Source organism: Phacochoerus africanus, chromosome X (genome assembly GCF_016906955.1).
Source record: "Phacochoerus africanus isolate WHEZ1 chromosome X, ROS_Pafr_v1, whole genome shotgun sequence".
NCBI classification, from domain to species: Eukaryota; Metazoa; Chordata; class Mammalia; order Artiodactyla; family Suidae; genus Phacochoerus; species Phacochoerus africanus.
In genome coordinates, this window is record NC_062560.1 from 14264734 (window position 1) to 14279182 (window position 14449).

At 42.3% G+C, this 14449-nt stretch overlaps 1 protein-coding gene across 1 annotated transcript in view; it reads right to left on the reverse strand.

The window, feature by feature from the left end:
• VEGFD (vascular endothelial growth factor D) overlaps window positions 1–14449 on the reverse strand; it is a 41283-nt gene that overhangs the window by 4621 nt on the left and 22213 nt on the right. The window contains exons 3-5 of the mRNA XM_047765433.1: window positions 8689–8879; window positions 5090–5238; window positions 3792–3892 (exon numbers count right to left, since the gene is read on the reverse strand). Of these exons, the coding sequence (XP_047621389.1) occupies window positions 3792–3892; window positions 5090–5238; window positions 8689–8879 (441 nt within the window). The remainder of the gene's footprint in view (window positions 1–3791; window positions 3893–5089; window positions 5239–8688; window positions 8880–14449) is intronic.

Here is a 14449-nt window from a genome sequence, read left to right on the forward strand (position 1 = left end):
AAATGGGTCGCATGGAGAAAGAACTAGATTGGTTTTACATGGCTCTACAGGCTAAACCTGAATGAATGAGTTGATGCTCTAGAGCTAGGCTGTCCAACATGGAAGCTCCAGGCCACGTTGAGCACAAAATGGCAAATCTGAATTGACATATACTGTAAGTGTAAAATATACACTGTATTTCAAAGACTTAGCACAAAGAATGAAGGCTAGATCACTGATAAATTTTATACTGCTTTCACAGTTTTTATATTTTGGATTAAGTAAAATACATTAAAATTAATTTCATCTGTTTCTTTTGACCTTTTTAAGGTGAATACTATAAAATGTAAGTTACATATGTGACTCTCACTGTAGCTGGACAGTACTGGGGGGGGAGGGAAGGAGGAAGGAAGACATATATTGGGGTTCAATATAGTTTACTAGCAACAAGAATGTGCCCAGTGCAACTGAGCCACCTCAGTGGGTTTGGCATTTCCCCATGACTGATATATTTTCTAGCAGAAGATGGCTGAAGGCTTGGTGGGAAGGATGTACGTGACATTTAAGAACTGAATGGGCATTTAACTACATGAACTTTAAGATGCCTTCAAACCCTGGGTTGAGTGTTAGTGGAAACACTTAGAAAGAACCTGAGAGACAGAAACACAGGAAATAGGTTGTTAATTCCAGTTTCTAGGACAGATTCCTTCGAGTTTAATCCTCACTAGCCCTGCTTGCTGACCATAGTTGCAAACAAGCAAGGTTCAAATTGCCTGAGTCCTTGCTATCTTTTCAGTGGAATCGTCAAGTTCTCTTGGGAGTAAATAAAAAGTGTGTTCAATTTTCAGCCAGATGTTCATGACCAAAACATCAGAGCATTATGACTTCTGTGCAGTGACAAAAGCCTAGTTTATCTGGTTCCCAACGTCCCCTTAGCCCAACATCTGTGTTTTTACTTTGCCCTAGTTTCATAAGTTTTCTCTTATTCACCATTTGATCAAATTATTGGCATGTTTTCACATAACACTGTGAAAAGAAACCAAGTCCAAAATTACCTTATGTTCTTGTGAGACTTCTCTACAAATACATTAGTAAAATGTGGTTGGCTTGTGTTAAATTCTGAAATGGCTTTCATTAAAGGTTATACCTGTCAAAATCAGTGCTTTGGGATGTTCTAATGCCTTTGGGCTTTTCTTTAAGATCAAAGAGCAGACCTGGATTGTAAGAATCAATATTGTCAAAATGACCATGCTACCCAAGGCTATCTAACAGGTTCAGTGCAATCCCTATCAAATTACCAATGGCATTCTACATAGAACTAGAACAGAATTTTTTACATTCACATGTAAACAAAAAAGACTCCACATAGCAAAGCAATCTTGAGAAAGAAAAGTGGAGCTGGAGGAATCAGGCTCCCTGACTTCAGAATATACTACAAAGTTATAGTCATCAAAACTGTATGGTACTGGTGCAAAAACAGAAATATAGATCAGTGAGACAGGATAGAAAGCCCAGAAATAAACACAATGACCTATGGTCAATTAATCTATGACAAAGGAGGCAAGAATGTAAAATGGAGAAAAGATCATATCTTCAATAAGTACTACTGGAAAAACTGGACAGCTATATGTAAAAGAATGAACTAGAACATTCTCTTATACCGTACACAAAAATATAAACTCAAAATGGATTAAAGAACTAAACATAAGGCCAGATACTATAAAACTCTTTGAGGAAAACACAGGCAGAACGCTTTTTGACATAAATCACAGCAATACTTTTGGATCCACCTCCTAGAGTAATGAAAATAAAAACAAAAATAAACAAATAGGACTGAATTAAACGTAAAGCTTTTGCACAGCAAAGGAAACCATAAAAAAAGACAACCCACAGAATGGGAGAAAATCTTTGCAAATGAAGCTACTGACAAGGGATTAATCTCTAAAATATACAAATATCTCATATAGCTTTATATTTTAAAAAATCCAATCAAAAAATGGTCAGAAGATCTAAACAGACATTTCTCCAAAGAGAGATAGCCAAAAAGCACATGAAAAGATGCTCAACATCACTAATTATTAGAGAAAAACAGATCAAAACTACAATGAGGGGTTACCTGATACCAGTCAGAATGAACATCACCAAAAAGTCTACTGGAGTTCCCATTGGGGTGCAATGGAAATGAATCCGACTAGTATCCATGAGGAGGTGGGTTCAGTCTCTGGCTTAGCTCAGTGGGTTGGGGATCTGGCATTGCCATGAGCTGTGGTATAGGTCGCAGACACAGCTTGGATCCCACATTGCTGTGGCTGTGGTGCAGGCTGGCAGCTGTAGCTCCAATTTGACCCCTAGCCTAGGAATTGCCATATGCCATGGGTGTGGCCCTAAACAGACCAAAAAAAAAGTCTACAAATAATAAATACTGGAGAAGGTGCAAAGAAAAGGGACCCCTTCTACACTGCTGGTGGGAATGTAAATTGATGCAACCACAATGGAAAACAGTAGGAAGGTTCCTTAAAACAACTAAATACAGAACTACCATGTAATCCAGCAATCCCAATCCTGGGCTCATATCTGGAGAAAACCACAATTCGAAAAGACACATGCACCCAGTGTTCACTGTAGCAGTATTTACAAGAGCCAAGACATGGAAGCAATCTAAATGTCCATGAACAAGAACGGATAAAGAAGATGTGGTACATATATACAGTGGAATACTACCCAGTCACAAAAAAAGAATGAAATAATGCCATTTGGAGCAACATGGAGGGATGTAGAGATTATCATAATAAGTAAAGTAAGTCAGACAGAGAAAGACAAACATCATAGAAGATCACAAACGTGGAATATAATAAAAATGATACAAAAGAATTTACTCGCAAAACAGAAACAGACTCAAAGATTTCAAAACTTATGGTTACCAAAGGGGAAACATTGGGAGAACAGATAAATTAAGAGTTTGGGATTGACATATACACACCACTATATACAAAATAGATAAGTAACAAGGACCTGCTGTATAGCACAGGGAAATTTACTCAATACTGTGTAATAAAAAAAGGAATGGATATATGTATATATATAACTGATTCATTTTGCTGTACACTTGCAACTAATACAACATTGGAAGTCAACTATACTCCAATAAAATTTTTAAAAGCGATTAACGAGTAGAATGACGCACTGGTCTTGACTTGCTATATAATTATAGCACCAAGGGCTCTGGAATCTCACTGCTTCTATCACTCTTAGCTGTGTGACCTTGCGAAAACTGCTAGACATTTTAGTGTGTCCATTTTGTACTTGTAAAAAAAAGGGGGAGGGGATACTAATCATACATCATAGGATTATCGGGAGGATTAAGTGAACTGATAGATGTAAAAGGCTTACAAGATTTCTTGATCAATGAATATTAGTTGCTAATGCTGTTATTTTTTTACATTTATTTTTATCAGGGTATAGTTTATTTACAGTGTTGAGTCAACTTCTGCTGTATAGCATAGGGACCCGGTCCTACACATATATATTCTTTTCCTCATATTATCTTCCATCATGGTCTATCCCAAGAGACTGGATATACTCCCCTGCGCTATACAGTAGGACCTCATTGCTTATCCATCCTACATGTAATAGTTTGCAGCTACTAACCCCAAACTCCCCGCCCATCCCACTCCCTCCTCCCTCTCCCTTGGCAACCACAAGTTTGCTCTCTATGTCTGTGAGTCTGTTTCTATTTTGTGGATAGGTTCATTTCTGCCATATCTGCTGTTATTTTTTTATTATCATTATGATTTCACTACTGCCATCATTACCTTCCATTCCAGCAAGGGGATTCTCCTCCTGTAAAACACATTTACATTTGTTGCTATCCCAGAGCATGTCAATAGGACAGAGTTTCTTGGAATGAGAACATCTAGGAAAAGAAAACAATAAATCAGATTTTAAAGCTTTCAAGGGTAATGATACCTTTGGAACACTTTTTTTAAATGATGAATACATTTCTGAGTGGAGAACAGTTAAGGAGCTTAATTCATACTTATGAATTGCATGTTATTAGACTGTAATTCTGTAATTACAAATAGTCTCGGTGGAAACCTTTGGAAACTTAAAACTGCAATTTTGGGAAGTGATAATCTCTTTAAGAGGACTGGTGTTAAAGCTATGCAAATTAGCTGTCAACAGAGCTTATTTACCAAAAGGAAACAGTGTCCTAACACAGTTCCTAAGCATTATCTTCTTTAAGAGGGAGATAAGGACGTTGGCTAGGACAGCAGAGGCAGGCTGAGGATAAATGTTCCTTTGACAAGAGCTTTCTTTTCTCTTTGACTAACGTAAAACCACCAGCTCAATCTTTCACTCACTGTTAACAAAGTGCGTTTCCTCCTTTCCTTTTGCAAGATCTAAGATCTTGCAAGATCTTACTTTCTATTTTTATTTAGTGATTGCACTTTGCCCTTTATTTGTTTCTCTATATTAACCCCCCCATCAACGGTTCTCACTGTTGATTTCCGAACACTTCAGGGCGTCATGATTTGTCTCATAAAGAATTACAAAATGCTCAAAAGAAAAACTCCGAGTCAAATTAATTTTAAGTCATTTTCATTTAAAGTAAGACCTCCCATTTGGTAATCATAGGAGGAGGGGTTAAAAAAATGCCCAAATCAGATGCTGATAGTTCTGCCACTCCCCAGTGACTCCAGCAACCATTGCCCTCTGCCTTCCCCAAATATGGGGACTTTAATACACAAACAGCCTGAAATGAGTTTTACCTAATGCTTGTTCTGGAATGAGGGACCATATGCCAAATTTGAGACTGGAGTTTAACAACTGCATTGGGCTATGTGTATTAAGAAGGAAGGTGCCCACGAGTTGACATGCTGAGTTCATAAGTGCTGAGTTTTTTGGGGTTTTTTGGGCCCTATCGCAATACACCTGTCACACCTAATAAAACATATATTTGCCAAACAGTTATTACCCTTCGATCTGGGTTAGAAGCTAAAAGATGAAACGCTGGAAGAGAGAGTGATGACTCCGTGACTAATGAAGTCTTCTCCACACACAGCTTTAGCGAAGGCAAGAACAAGCATGATGAAGTATAGAAAAGGCTCACCCATCTTCTTCTGCGATCTGGATGGATCTTCTGATAATCGAGTAGGGATGATGAGGAGCTGTTGGCAAGCACTTACAACCTGTATGGTTGGCAACTTTAACAGGCACTAATTCAGGAACAGATGTCAAAGGCACTGATATCTCAAAGAGCTATAGCAGAGAGAGAGAGAGAACTGTCATGCATATACATATATTTTAAATTTCTACAGTGTATACATTTGCCCTTGTCCCTTACAGTAGTGACTTTAGCAAAGGTGTCCATTAAGAAGAGAATTCATAAGGATTGGGGCTGGCATGATGGAAAGAAGGCTGGGCCAACAGTCAGAGGACCAGAGTCTCAGTCAAGTTTATCGAGTATTTAAATTTGGTCAGATCTCTTAACTTCTTGGTGTCCCTAGCAGCCTTGTAAAATTGTCCTTTGCAAAGTGTAAGCTTGTAAAGGTGGTCCCTGCTCCTGCTTTAAGTCTGAGTGTAAGTTGTAAGGATTAAACGAAATTATAGCTATGAAGTTTCTTTGAGACCCTGGCGGACAGATTATTGTTCAAAGCTATTTACTTACCCATTCGCATGCCATCTCCATTGAAGGGATAGAGTTTCCTATCTTTTGACCTTGGACTTGGCCGTGTGATGCTTTGGTCGACAGGACATTAGCAGGCATGCCACAAGCACACACGTGAACTCTGCGTGCCTTTTGGGGCTTGTTTTCTCATGTGTTTGCTGTAGCCATGGAAAGATCGTACTCTGGGAGGTCTGCTGGTCTAGGAGGTGAGAGACACAGCACCAGACCTGGACTCGATCTGCAGCTTGTGTCAAGCCCAACTGAGCCCACTCTAAACGAACTGAATCTGCTACATGAATGTGGATAAATCCTTGCTGTCTGAAGCCACAATGTATCAGGGTGTTACTAGGCAGCATTACATAGCAATAGCTGACTGATACAAGACCATCATGCCCAAACCAATGATTATGGGTAACGTGAATATCTTTCTATGGTTCCATATGTCAATCTTTTTATATTACTTCATTTACCCTTATAACAACATTATAGGGTGTTTTTAAATTACCTGCCCCCCTACCTCTATAGGTGAAGAAACAGATGTTTCTTCAGAAAGTTTACATAACTTGCCTAAGGCAGGAGTTCCCGTCATGGCTCAGCAAAAAGGAATCGGACTAGGAACCATGAGGTCGTGGGTTCGATCCCTGGTCTTGCTCAGTGCGTTAAGGATCAGGCGTTGCCATGAGCTGTGGTGATGCAGGTCGCAGACGTGGCTCAGATCCCGCATTGCTGTGGCTGTTGTTGTGCTGTAGGCCCGCAGCTGTAGCTCCAGTTCAACCCCTAGCCTGGGAACCTCCATACACTGCAGGTGCAGCCCTAAAAAGCAAAAACAAACAAACAAACAAACAAAAACCAAACAAACTTGCCTAAGGCATATAACTATGGATTGGAAGAGTGGGGATTTGAACCCAATCAGTCCACTCTAGAGCCAGAAATATTTTGTTTGTTTTTGTTTTTTAGGGCTGCAGCCACGGCATACGGAGGTTCCCAGGCTAGGGGTCAAATTGGAGCTACAGCTGCCAGCCCACGTCACAGCCACAGCAACTCAGGATTCGAGCCACATCTTTGACCTACACCACAGCTCAAGGCAACGCCAGATCCATAACCCACTGAGCAAGGCCAGGGATTTGAACCTGTGTCCTCAAGGATCCTAATCGGGTTTGTTAACCGCTGAGCCAAGAAGGGAACTCCCAGAGAGAATATTCTTAATAATATGCCTTACTACTTTGGGGAATGAAATTGCTGTGACCAGAAGAAGATGGTATCTTGGCTAGTTAAATTTAGAAAAATATCAATTTCTTTCTTTCTAGAGTGGTTCCCTGATGGGTGGATAAATGTGAACTTGATTTTAATGTTCTGTCCAGTCGATCAATATTCCATGTAGTCCTTCTACTACACAGAGTATTCATTGATTCGCTTAATTTTTTTGGGATGAGAGATAGTTTCTTTTTTTAAATGACTAAAATGTTCAAATATGCCCATTTGGAAGGAAAAACTGCTGCACACTTACACTTAAGCACATTCTTAAAAACTACTCATTTGTTGAGTACAGCAGTCAAAATAAAGTACTCAATTATCTAGTAATTGGAAACAATCCATTTAAGTTATGTTTATCCTGACCTTTCAATGTGTAATAGAACTTCCATGAGTCCAAGAGAGTGTTTTTAGAATGTTTATTTTGCATGAACTTCATCGTCTTGCGAAATTTTTCAGCTATACTCTAGGGTATAACACGGTCGTGAACTAAAGCCTCTTACGTTATGCAAGCTCTGTTTCTAGTGACAGTTGATGCGTAGTCATAATTATGTCGTTTTTTGTCCCCCAGATTGCCAAAAGGTAGAGGTCAGAATTTTTACAGTTCCAAGAGTCTCTTTCAAAAGTTAGAAAAATAAACTACAGTTTAAGGGAATTTCTAGAGGTGGGGGGAAATTAAGGATATGTTAACCTAGTACGAAACATAGCAGCATTCCATCTTACCATCCAATTACGATAATTACCTAACGTGGGTATATCCAGTGCCTAAGTAATTTTATTGTAAGACTTCCTTGCATAATCATGAGACTAGATTGTGTAAGCAAATACAGACAATTAAATGAATATATCAACATGCATGAGAAATTTGCAACACAGAACCAAAAGGAATGTAGTTTGACTTACAGCTTTTTAATGCCTTTTCCTAAGTTTGTTATCACTGCTCTACACTGTGGCATTTATAATATTTTACAACAGTATGGTAGCGATAGAGAGAAGAGCTTATCTACTGAGCAAAAGGGGTTTTATAAGATGGAGAGGGAAGCATTATTCCTCTCGTGGGGACTGTAGGATGCTTTTCAAAGGTCTTTTGTGCTAGATAGTCTCCACTTGCCCCTCCTGAGACCCCATCCTCTCTCCTTCCCTCCCCAAAGGGCTGTGTCCCATGACCCTGACCTTCATGAACCAGATCTATAGTCGCTCTTGCCGCGCCCGCCCCCTTACCCCTTCTCCTCGGCCGGGTTAAAGGTTGGCAGTGGCTGCCACTCCTCCAGCCAGCCCAGCAGCCCTCTTCCCCACCTCCTTCCTGGGTTCCCCTAACCGCTCCATCCTCTTGCCTCTTCAGTCTAAGGGTGGAAACAGCTCCCCCTTCCGGCCAGCTCTGAGTACTTCACCAGCCCATCTGCCCGGACCCTGCTCACACCCTTCATGACACTCTTTTCAATCACTCCATTCGAACAACACAGAACCTAATGAGTCCATGAGTTAGAGCGGTTGTCTTTGGTCCTTTTAATGTCTGTTCTAGAAACTTCCACGTGATTTTTTGACCTTATATCATCAGAGAGACGGTAACTGACAAGGGATCAGGCTCTGGAGTGACCCGCCTTTGAATCCCAGCTCTGCCACAAGTCACCTCTCTGTGCCTCCATCTACCAGGGAAGATGATCAGCTACCCTTTTGGCTGGTTTCATGGGTTAAAGGCAATGACGCACATCAAGCATGGAGACAGCGCTGGGCAACAAGCTGAGCCGGAGCTGTCAGCGCGATCGGCGGCAGGGCTGATGTCCTCATACCTGTTTGGAAACGTACGAGGTGCTGGTGTTCACACACACAAGACTCTCTTCATTGCAGCAGCCGCCACACCGGAACACGTTCACGCAGGGAGGCTTGAAGAATGTGTCGGTGCTCCTGCCCACCTCGCTGGCCACCTCCACGCACGTCTCTCGAGGGCTGCACTGCGTCCTCTGCCATTCCTCATCTATAACTGCAGAGAGGAGCTCAGTGGGCCGGCAGAACCAACGGCCCTGACAGGCTCACGTGGGCCAGGGCGACACGGAACACCTTCTCATGTTTATCTCACTAGATGGGGGATTGGGGTCCGTCATTCAACCACATATTGTCTTCAGAAGAATCCCGACCCAAATCTGTGTTCTTTTCTATTGACACGATACCTGCATAGACTAGAATTTTACTTTCCATTGGTGATGATCACCAATGTCCTGTATAGAACTACATCGGTTGGAAATGATCTATGCACCTCAAGGTTCACTGCAGCTCTTTTCACAAGAGCCAAGACATGGAAGCCACCTAAATGTCCATCGGCAGGTGAAGAGATAAAGAAGATGTAGTGTATACATACAATGGAATATTACTCAGCCATAAACAGAATGAAATATTGTCATTTGTAGCAACACGGAAGGACCTAGAGATTACCATAATAAGCCAGACAAATATCATATGATATGACTTATCGGTGGACTCTAATAAAAAAAATGATACAGATGAGCCTATTTACAAAACAGAAACAGACTCAAAGATTTTGCAGTCAAACTTATGGTTTCCAAAGGGGAAACGTGGGAGTGGGGGGAGGGATACATTAGGCGGTGGGTCAGGAGTGACATATACACACTACTTTATATAAAATAGATAAGTAACAAGGACCTACTGTATAGCACAGGGAAATCTACTCAATACTGTGTGGTAACCTGTATGGGAAAATAATGGGAATAGGACTATGAATATGTATCTGTATAACTGAATCTCTTTGCTGTACACCTGAAACTAACACACTTTAAATCAACTACACTCAAAAATTTTAAAAATAACCACATCAGGTACATGCAGAGAGGCTGCCTAATAAGGAAGTAAATGGGTGCATGTAAAGCAATAACATGTAAGCACTATTTACTAAGCAATTTACACAGCATTTCTTCTTGAAGCCAGCTGTGGGTAGGTTTCAGCACCATCAAGAAATCCGTTTCTGTTGGTTGGTTGCTTAAGTACCTACTGTAGGATTCAAACCTGGCAAATACATAAATGAAAATTTAAGTGGAACTCATCTTTCCTCGAGTCAGAATTTTCTCATTTGCAAATGCCTGATACCGATGTTTCTACAAAATGATGAAAGAAGGGGTTCATTTTGATGATAGGAGCAATATTCTGGCCATTCTAGCTAACTTGCGAGAAACAAGAAAAAGAAGCCTCTGGGAATGAAAACAAGATTATACACAATCTTGTTAAAATAGCACTTGCTTTTCTCTCATAGTTTATTGTTTTAATTAGTTCTTTTTTTTTTTTTTTGCCTCTTCTGGGGCCGCTCCCACGGCATATGGAGATTCCCAGGCTAGGGGTCAAATTGGAGCTGTAGCCGCTGGCCTACACCACAGCCACAGCAACGCAGGATCCGAGCTGCATTTGCGACCTACATCACAGCTCACAGCAACGCCGGATCTTTAACCCACTGAGCAAGGTCAGGGATCAAACCCGCAACCTCATGGTTCCCAGTCGGCTTCGTTAACCACTGAGCCACGACGGGAACTCCTTAATTAGATCTTGATACTTTGCTACTTAACAGTTGCACAGCCTTTCTGTGGATATTTTTGAGAAATGATTCCATTTTATGATAAAGACAACATTTCAAAGACTTAGTTTGCCATGGAATTGGAGACTTGATTATACGTGGGGCAGGGGTGGTGAAATTCCTGGGTGCTTGGCTGCTTCTAAACTGACCCTCTGTGTTGGCTGCCTCCTGGTGTTCACACCCTTGTGTGATCCCCTCCTCTCTGTGTGGGCTCGACCTAGTGACCTGATTCTTAGGAAGAGAATACAGCAAGAGTGATGGGATGTGACTTCCATTACTAGGTTAAGAGAGACTGTGATTTCCATCTTGCTGGCACCCTCTCTTGCCTCCTCGGCTTGCAAGCTTTGATGCAGCTTTGATGCTGCGAGCTGCCACGTTGGAAAGGCCCACATGGCAGGGAACTGAGGGTGGCCTCTATCCAAATGCCAGTGAGGAGCTGGGACCCTCAGTCCAACAGCCTGTGAACTGAATCCTGCTGACCACCGGTGAGTAAACTTGGGAGCACATCTGGCCCCGACGGAACCTTGAGATGATATCTTCAGCCCTAGCTGATACTTGGCAGCCTCTGGAGAGACTCTGAAGGAAAGACATGAGTCAAGGTCACACGTGCATTTCTGACCCAGGAAACCGTGAGATAAAAAGCGCTGTCTGGGGGAGTTCCCATTGTGGCGCAGCATTAGTGAACCCAACTAGTATCCGTGGGGAGGAAGGCTCAATCCCTGCCTTTGTTCGGCAGGTCAGAGGATCTGGTGTTGCCATGAGCTGTGGGTTAAGCTACGGATGGATCTGGTGTTGCCATGGCTGTGGTATAGGCTGACAGCTGTAGCTCTGATTTGACCGCTAGCCTGGGAACTTCCATATGCCATGAGGGTGGCCCTAAAAAGAAAAAAAAAAAAAAAACCCACTATATGGGAGTTCCTGCTGTGGCACAGTGGGTTAAGAATCTGACTGCAGCGGCTTGGGTGGCTGCGGAGGCTGAGGGTTCAATCCCTGGCCCTGCGCAGTGAGTTAAAGGATCTGGCATGGATGTAGCTGTGGCACAAGCCACAGCTGAGGCTCGGGCTCAATCCCTAGCCCGGGAATTTCCATATGCCTCAGGTATGGCCATAAAAACAAACAAACAAAAAACACTGCTGTCTGAAGCAGCTAAGTTTTGGGGTAATGTGTTAAACCACAATAGATAACCTCCTCTCCATTTTTCGCCCGTCTTGAAAAATATGTAATTGGTTTCTGCCAAGATTCTGAATTCCCGTGTATATATAAACACATTTCCACTAGAAAAGACAGAACATTTTTCTGAAGTGTACAGATAAAATATCATTGTTGCCAAGGGGGAGGGGGAGGGCGTGGGATGGACCGGGAATCTGGGGTTCACAGATGCACACTATTGCAGGTGGAATGGATGAGCAATGAGATCCCGCCGTATAGCACTGGGAACTCTGTCTAGTCACTTATGATGGAGCAGGATGGAGGATAATGGGAGAAAAAGAATGTATATATGTATGTGTGACTGGGTCCCTTTGCTGTACAGCAGAAAATTTACAAAGCACTGTAAACCAACTACAGTGGAACAAATAAAAATCATTATAAATGAAAAAAAATACTATTGTTACAGAGCTGATGTTAGTCTAAATTAGTCCCTTAGAACATCTTTTCCACAGTCTTCTTCCTTCCCCCCTGCAAATCTCAAATTTCTTCATATATAGCTTCACTGATCACCGAAAACACAAAATATAAGATGTTTGGCCAGCTGAAAAGCCCTGCATACATTTTACAATTTACCGAAACTCTTTTTTTTTCATATTAAAATCTTCCATCCTAAGAAACTCCTTAAAATCTCTGATTATAAAAAATTGGGAAAAAAATCTGATGATGAGTATTTATTCAAAGACCCTGAAGGTTGTAAACATGAGAGAGAAATTACCCAAGTGGGTATTAATAGGAGTATTCCTGAGTTCACTATATTAATCATAAATCCTGAAAAAAAGTAATCAACTCCGAAAAACATTTCCTGTTTAAAATTCTACTTAAATGTTGCTTTCCCTTTGTTTGTTTAATAAAACTAAGGTTTGAAAAATTGGAGTAGTAAGATTTTTATTATTATTTTTTTGTCTTTTTCTAGGGCCGCTCCCACGGCATATGGAGGTTCCCAAGGCTAGGGGTCAAATTGGAGCTGTAGCCACCGGCCTACACCACAGCCACAGCAACGCGGGATCCTTAACCCACTGAGCAAGGCCAGGGATCGAACGCGCAACCTCATAGTTCCTAGTCAGATTCGTTAACCACTGTCATGGTTCCTAGTCAGATTCGTTAACCACTGCGCCACGATAGGAACTCCTGGAGCAGTAAGATTTTAAGCAACACTGTAGGGAACAATGACCCAGGCCACTGATTAAAGGCTTCCTAACTCTACTTTCTTTCCTGCTGCCCAGCAGGACTGCCCCGTCTCAGGGAATTACCATGAAATCCATGCGGGAGAGTTGATAACAAATTATAATTGGGATGACACTGTCACCGAGCAGGTCCCTGTGGGGCTCCTTGGCACAAAAGCCTAGGTTCCCCATTGCTTTTTAGGAAAGAGGCCTCTTTGAGTTTCCCTGAGTTCAAACAGCTGCTAATCAGGGAAGGGAGGGGATGCAGAGACCAGGGAGGAGCCGGCAAGAGATAATGGGGCAGCCCCTGGGGGCAGGGTCCTGGTTGCTCCTCAAGGAATATAGATACCACTATCTTTGAGTCTTTCTGCAGAACTAAACCCCCCAATACATGGAAGATGTTAATGAAGCATTCTTCATTCCGGAAAGAAGACTGACAGACCACTAAACACCAGCTTTGAAAGCCAGTGCAAGCTTGCCTCTACCCTGATCCTTATCTGGGGCCCCCATTTTCCCCTCCCTAACTATAAAACCACTGCCCAAACTCTCCCAGTGGGGGTGGGGGGCACAGTCTTCAGGGCATCCGCCTGCTGCGACCCCTCTGCCTGGCAAAGCAATAAAGCTATCTTTTTCCTCCTTCACCCAAAACTCTGTCTCCACGTTTCTATTGGGCACTGGCGGACAGAGGCCGAGTTTTGGCAACAACGCCCCAATTTGATTATTGGCTGCTTCTAACTTAGTGAATAGCTTTAGACGTTTTTCCAGGTAATTAGGGTGGCAAATTCCATATTATTTCTGGGTTTTGTTGTTACTGTTATTGTTTGGTTGCACCTGCAACCTGTGGAAGTTCCCAGACCCCCTGAACTCGCCCCACAGCAGTGACAATGCCAGATCCTTAACCTGCTAGGCCACCAGGGAACTCTGATACTATTTCCGTTTAAAAAAATAATTTTTCAAACTTTATGATTACCTCCTTAGAAAATGTCAATGTCAACACCACTGATTGATTTCTTTTTTTTTATCACCTTGTCTTGGTTTTCTGGTAATATATCTCCTTGTCCACAGAGTATGTCCAGGCTTGCCTTACACCTTCAGACAGGCCAGATGAGGTCTGATTCCTTTACTACCACGAAGTCCATGCTAATTCCCCATATAGAAACAACTAGAGCTTCAAACCTCTGGCTAAACTGTGTTCTATGCCATGGTTGCGACCATCTCAAATCATTTAGTTGGACACATGCACACCAAACACCTTCACATGGGTGCCCCAGTGCTGCCAAGGGATTTAGCCCACATACCCTTCCCCGCAACAACAGGGCCTGTGCAGCAACTTCACCCTTTTACAAACGGAGGAAAATGGGAGGTCCCACCATGGCACAGTGGAAATGTATCCAACTAGGAACCATGAAGTTGCAGGTTCGATCCCTGGCCTCACTTAGTGGATTAAGGATCTGGCGTTGCGGTGAGCTACGATGTAGGTCGCAGACGTGGCTTGGATCCCACATGGCTGTGGTGCAGGCCGGTGGCCGTAGCTCCAATGGGACCCCTAGCCTGGGAACCTCCATAGGCCTCGTGTGTGGCCCTAAAAAGCAAAAAAAAAAA